Source organism: Ips typographus, linkage group LG3, assembly GCF_016097725.1.
Source record: "Ips typographus isolate SLU linkage group LG3, UJ_Ityp_2.0, whole genome shotgun sequence".
Classification (NCBI taxonomy): domain Eukaryota; kingdom Metazoa; phylum Arthropoda; class Insecta; order Coleoptera; family Curculionidae; genus Ips; species Ips typographus.
The window spans coordinates 8672990-8680310 of NC_138424.1; the positions used below are offsets into that span (position 1 = coordinate 8672990).

Sequence of the window (7321 nt, forward strand, 5' to 3'; positions counted from 1 at the left end):
TGCATCACGTGCTAAAGTGACCCTTATTAACGCCATACCCCTCCCATTCTATTTTTGAGGTTATGTCATTGTTGTTGTGTTTTGATGTTTTTATTTATTTCAAATTTAACAAGTAAATTCAAAATTACTGCAAATAGTATTATTTAAAAGGTGTTTGTTAAAAGAACAATGCCCGACCAGATCGAAGTATGTTGTATTTGTCTGCAGAACTCAACCGACGTACACATATTAAAGGAAATTACCTCAACTAGTGATGTTAAACTTATTGATAAGCTCAAGTTTTGCTTTCCCAGTCAGGTAATATTCCTCTCTATGTTCTTAAAAGCTTAATTTGTGTGTTCTGTAACTTTTAGCACTGGCATAATGACTTTCATGGCTGTAGTCAATGTGTGGAAAAAGTTGAGCCTTTATACAATTTTGCTTTGCTTTGCAAGACAAGCGAGCAATACAGAAAGGAACAGTTTAACAATAAAGAGACTAAACCCAACCTTGAGGAGTCGGAAACAAGCGGCAGCTTTATTTGCCTTGATTGTGATAAGTCATTCAGGTACCAACATTGTAAAACCCTCCAAAATCATGTATTTTGTATAACAACATATTAATCAACAGGTTAAAACAAACTTTGAGGCTCCACATAACTCGAATGCACATCAACCCTAGAAGGACTTTGAAATCACAAGAGCCAGCCAAACAGGAAAATGTGGAATGCAAAACTGAGATTGAAGTTACAGAGCAACAAGTTGAATTCAACATAAGCACCAAGAATGAGATGCCGGATGTTGCTTCTGAACTTTTTGATGACCAGAAAGATATTAAAACTGATAGTAATGATAGTGATTTTGAGGTTGACAATTTCAGGTATGTAAACTGTGCTAACTGACAATCTAATTGTGCTAAACACTTTTGCTTGTGCAGTCAAAGTGATACAGAAATATTCAAAGAGAAAAAGCCTTACAAAGGTAAAAAACGCGGCCCTAAACTGAAATCACCCCAGAAATGTGCCTATTGTGAATTAGAGTTTAATAGAACAGACAGGTATGTCCACCATGTGAGGTCAAAACATACCTTTGAGAAGCCTTTTAAGTGTGATATTTGCAACGCAAAGTAAGGTTTATTAAATCGATTATAAAGCAACCTTATAAGAGTTGTTTTAAGGTATTTTAGCCAACACAACTTAAACATACATTTGAGAAAACATCGAAATGAGAAGCCTTTTATGTGTTCAACCTGTGCAAAGTGTTTTACTTCTTCTAATGATTTGTGGCAACATAATAAAATACACAACCAAGTGAGGGAGTATGCCTGCACGGAATGCAACAAATGCTTTAAAACTCATAGTAATCTTCGGTAAGTAAGATGTTTTTTTGTTCCCTACTAGAGAACACCCTTCATTTGTTTTAACTGAGGGGTAAACTGCTGAATATGCCAATAATGTCCACTAATTCTTTGTAATGCCCACTAATTCCTAAAAATTCCCAATAACTAACCTAACCTAACAATACCCACTAATTTTCTGACCTACCAGGACTGGAGTCTAAAAAAATAATTAAAAAAAAAGTAAAAATAAGAAAATATGCGTGCAACGATTTAACCGGAAGTAGATATCAACTGTTGTTTAGTTTAAATGGGACACCTTGTATAGTATAGCAGTTTTTGATTCTACATCAAATTCTAGACATATTTCGTGTATTAATGTCATACACTTTTTCATTTATGCATATCAGGAAACGTTTTTTTTCTTTTTTTTTTTGTGTTTTGTCCTGTTAGACAAGGTTTTTTCTAAGAGTGGGTGAAGAAAAAAGATAAAATATATTATACAGGATGGTCAAAAAAGAGCTCAAGACATCAGTTCTAAAAAAAAGACATTTTTTAAATTAAACACTCCTTTTCTCTGTTCAAAATTAAGGTAAGTTTGTATTAGGTCACTTATTTGAAAAATTTATTCTTTAAATTGGTACATTGAACCACCCTGGAACTGTCAAAATAATCGAGTTATTGTAGTAGCTGTCAAATTCAGTCCAAACTGTCTTTTTTGTCAAACGTTTATTTGCAACACTTTGTATAGACTTTTAAATGTCAATGGATAGAAAATATAATATGCTTTCCAAAAATATGGCCGTCTGTGATGATAGGGTGCTTCGTTTGGCCGCCAGGGGGCTCCAAAGCTAAATAAACGTTTTTCTTGACTGTAACCCGAGCTGTAACCACTTTAACTTCTTTGAGGCATTTTTTTTAAATCGGTCAGGTACGGCCCTGATATTTGGCACAAACCTAGCACAGTGAGTGTCAATTTTAGAGCCGTAGCAAAACTGTAGAAATAAAATCATTCAAGTCGATTTTCGCTTGCACTAAGTGGCCAACATAATGCAAAACCCATTGGAATGTGGGTGGCTGTTCAGGCAAATTTGACCCTTACGAAAATTGTCATTTGCAAAATCGGTTTTTCAAGAAATTGATATGCGTTACATGGTAGTAGACCTAGTAGCTCATGTAACCGTGCTTTCTTAATTTTCCTGGGTCAAATTATCCCTAACCAGTCAAAAAGTGTTTCTGGATCACCTTGTCTGTAAACCGTAAATAACACGCGTATTTGTAACACTTTGTATATATTTTGATATGTCGATGGAAAGCCAATGAAATGACCTTTCCATTGACGTAAAAAGTCGGTTGGTTAGTGGTACCGTTTGGCCACTAGAGGGCGTCTAGTATACGTCAATAAAGACCCAATGGAATGACCTTTCTAAAAATTTTCTAACCCGGGTTGATAGGTTAAGGCGGATTCACGTTCACACTTGAGACTTCTCTGTTGTAAAAAGTCGTATAACACTATAACATAGATATGCGTAGAAATTATTAAAGCAACAAATGGAGTTTCTCTTGGTACGCGGAACGTCTGTCGCACAAGTCATGAAATGTGCCAAGTAAAATTTTTTTAAACAATGAACACTGCCCTTCACTATACATATAAACATAACATTCATTTCAAAAAACAATAAAACAATTTAGGTTTAATTGCGACAGATTTCCGGCCGACGCCGCTAAATTTTTATTCATTACCACTTGTCAGTCGATTGTCAACTTCAATCAAGAGTAAAAACGTACCGATTTCTACATCAAAAGTTGAAATCGTACATACTTTTACGTCACGTAGAAGTACGCCGTATTACGAACTTCTATGTTGCGCCGTTCCACGCACTACTGAAAACTGCCTCATATAACTACATGCAATTTAACTTTTTACGTGTGCGACTTTTTACGACAATGACTTTGTAAGTACGAACGTGAATCCGCCTTTAGACGGTTTGGCCGCTAGAAAACGTCAAAGTTTACTATTTTTTTAATGATCTTTTTCGTGCATCCTTTTGTTTAATCTTCAATAACTCGTTTATTTGCACCATTTTTAGTAGTGTTTCATACGTCAATGGATAGCCAATGCAATGAGCTTTCTAACAGTCTCCCAATTCGAATAATTTTTTCATGACTTTTTTGGTGCATTCTTTTGTTCAATCGTCAATAACTAGCTTATTTGCCACACTTTGTATAAACTTTTATATGTCAATGTATAGCGAATAAAATAAGCTTTCTATTGACGTATAAAAGTTGATGGGTTAGTGGTACGGTTTTGTCGGTAGAGAACGTGAAAATTTTTAAAAGCAAAATTACAAAATTCATAATTTTTTTTTGTATTCCAACGGAATTCATTGAAATTACCAAACTTTATTTATGTTTAAATTTGAATGGTAGATGTATAGAATTTTATAATATAATTTTGACGTTCCCAATTCTATTAATAGTTTTCAAGATACTAATGTTCTCCAGTAATGCCCCTTTCCTTCCTAAAAATTCCTAAAATTTGTACACCATAATACCACAGCGGTAATAACTTTATACTTGGAGGCTGGTGTTGGTATCTCAACTATTTGGAACGTTTTATAGATATTTTTTCTAGCCTCTATCATCTAAAAACTACAAAATATATTTTTGTCCTTTGCTTTATGCATTGTTAGTTTATTACAAATGGGATAAAATGACTTAATGTTCTAGCTGCTGTAGGTAAAATAATGCTTTTTAACAAACAATATATTTGTTTGGTTTAGTATCTTCAGGAATTTTTGGGTGTTTCCTAATTAATGCTGGATTTATTCAATATAACAGAGGTTTTGTGAGGACTTATATATAAGTACAGGGTTGGTCCATATATTTAGACAGTTTGTGGCAACTTGCAAACAGAAAAAACTGTTAATACAAAAGTAAAAACTTTTGGCTTGTTCTAAATCACCAAAAAATCTTATTAAAAACAATAATAGAACATGACAAAGGTAAAAAACTTTTTCACTAACAACTAATTGATTAATTCAAACTGAAATAAAGATCGTAATTTTCATGCAGCACTCATAAATTGCAAATGCACCAGGATCCCAGCTTATGGAAATTCATTTGTACAGTGTGCGGCAAAAAATTCCCATTGAATAACAATCTCGTGAAGCACATGCGCAGACATGAAGGTACGTTAAACTGTACCATAAACTGTTGATTTCCTACAGAAATTTTTAGGTATAAAAGACTTTCATTGTCACTTGTGCGAAAAAAAGTTTGTGGAAAAAATCGACTTGCAATCGCACTTACTCAGCCATTCCAACGAGAGGAACTTCAGTTGTCACATCTGTTTCATTGAGTACAAAAAGCGTGAGACGTTGAGGCGTCACTTGAAAACCGAACACGATTTGGGTAATTTTGTAGTGAAAAAACCTGAAAAAAAGTTGACTTGTCCTATGTGTCCTAAGATTTTCGCTTTTAATAATAAATTGCAACGACATATTTTGACTCATACCGGGGAGAAACCGTACAAGTGTGGTTTTTGCGAGAAAAGTTTTAGGGATAGTTATGACAGGAACTGTCATATTAGGCATACTCACAACGTTGAACCTAGCAATAACGTAACGCAGACTTAATAGACTTTTTAGTTTTACAACTTTACAACATTAGAGTGTAAGTTTTATATCAGGATAAAAGCAATATGTTTATAGAGAGATTGAAGAAGTTATTAGTGTATAATAAATTATTATTTTTGTAGACTTAATTAATGACAATTACTATTTTTATAAATCTATTTATTTTAAACGATATTGTTTATTTTAACCATAAATGTAAGTGTTTTGGACTGACATGTTTGGTCCTTTTTCTAGGTTGATTTGATTTGATATTTGAAGGTTAAGTAGTTTCAACTTGACTCTCAAGTTTACTTTCATCATCATTTAAAACCACTCTCTTTAATGAGGTATTAGAAAAAGAAATGTTTTTTCAAATGTCAGATTATCTCTCCTAAATAAATAGAATAAGGATTGATATAATTTTAGTTGATCTCATTCAATGTTGTCGGTAAAAAACCTCTTTTAGAGTTGCCATCAGATTAGGGGATTTTCCTAAAAAAATAGGGGATTTTTTTCTTTTATCATCATCAGTGATGATGTTTTTGGGTCATTTTTAAAACTACGCCATTCTGAAACGAATCAACAGATTTTAATGCGGTTTGGACCGTTATTGAGCTTGGTTTATTGGCTCTTTACTGATGTAAAAAACTTTTGCTTTAATGCACTCTAACTGCCTTATACAAGGTGTAACTTTTTTTTGTTTTAACATTAGAAAGTGTTATTTAGGTCAATATCTTGGGACGTTTTTGGGTGTTTTCCAATTAACGTCCCATGTCCCAAGAAATATTGATTTATCCAAAAAAGACGACATTATAGTGCTCAAGCTCGAATTAAGTTATGGCAACAGCTTTTTATGTGTTTTATGTAGTTGGGTGTAGATCCAATATTATCTTTTACTATTATACTACTTTATAATTTTTGAAGCAACCCCATGACCAATAAGACCATACAAGGTGGCTAAAGACAATCAAAGTGGGACAAGAACAAATTACAGCCACTTTACTAGTAAATAATTTTATTTTTTTTCTTACATAGCAACTTGTTGTCTAGGGTATTACCTCGGGACGTTTTTGGGCGTTTCTGAATTAACGTGTCCGAAGAAATATCGATTTTTCCGGAAAATTGATAAAACAGTGTTACCTTACAGGGTGTCCAGCGACAGTGAGTGAAACTTGAAATTGTTTGCACAAATTGTTCTTCCACTTTAACTGTCTCTAAACACCCTGTATGGTTGTATCGGTTAAAAGAGTTGACTTAAAATTATGCAACACATAATATGGGACCTACACGTGACTTAAAATGACAGTTCAAAGCTACTGCTCTAATTTGAAATTGAGCCCTGCTATGTCGCATTTTTTGGATACATCGCTATTTCTTGAGTCATAGGATGCTAATTGGAAAACGGCCAAAAATGTCCCGAGATATTGACCTAAACAACACTTTCTTAAAACAAACCCAAAACAAATTTTATTGATCAATTGGGGACTACTTGAAAATTTCACTTTTTTGCACGCACTTCTTTTCCATCCTGTATAGTACAGTGGCGGTGCATTTAAATCAGAGTTTTTTCCATCAACCAAAATCCCATAAATTAAGCTCAATGATAGTCCAAACTGCATCAAAATCTGTTGTTTCGGTTAGAAATGGCAAGGTTTTAAAAACTATTGTATTTCATGTCAAATATCTCAGTTATTTGTAATTTTTGAAAGAAACTTGAATTCAGGTAAAACAAAGTTAAAATCACGTGCTACATTGTCACGTTTGAACCTCCTAACTGTCACAGGGACCAAGTTAAATTATGATATCTTCAAATAAACTTGTTTATTTGCGCTGCTCTATTTTCGGTCAATATCTCGGTTATTTGTAATTTTTGGAAGAAAATTGCGTTTAGTTAAAAGAAAGTCAAAATTTCGAGCTACATTTCGACGTTTGAAAAAACCTTCTAGCTGTCATAGTGAACAATTGAGCACGTGTCAAATAAGGATACCTGTCATCTTAAAAGAAACAGAATAAAAGTGATAGTTTGGGGATTTTTTTTATTTCGACTGGGCAAATCGAGTTAACCCCATGATGTGGCAACCCTGGTATTTTTAATGCAAAACTAGTATATTTTCCGTACTGTTTGAGTAACATTTGTTAGAGCAGAATACAACTTGTATTACGTAAGATATTAAGCAATAGTTTATCATAGAATTAAGAATAATAAAATGTAAATATTTTATTTTCATAAGCTGATGATTAAACAAAAAAATCATATAAACCACATTTTAAAATTTTATTTCCTTAAGCAAGGTTGTAATTTAAAATCAAATACATATTATTTACCAAATATTTACAAAATTATTATGCATTTAATTAGATCCACCTCACACCAGTTTATCGTTAACCAT

At 33.1% G+C, this 7321-nt stretch overlaps 1 protein-coding gene across 1 annotated transcript; it reads left to right on the forward strand.

The window, feature by feature from the left end:
- The first annotated feature begins 45 nt into the window (after positions 1-45).
- Positions 46-7274, forward strand: LOC145726003 (uncharacterized). Its single transcript, XM_081974932.1, has 7 exons — positions 46-297; positions 354-547; positions 610-858; positions 916-1104; positions 1156-1347; positions 4390-4505; positions 4555-7274. The coding sequence occupies exons 1-7, from the start codon at positions 169-171 to the stop codon at positions 4950-4952; spliced, it is 1467 nt and encodes a 488-aa protein (XP_081831058.1). The 5' UTR covers positions 46-168; the 3' UTR covers positions 4953-7274.
- Positions 7275-7321: the final 47 nt, after the last annotated feature.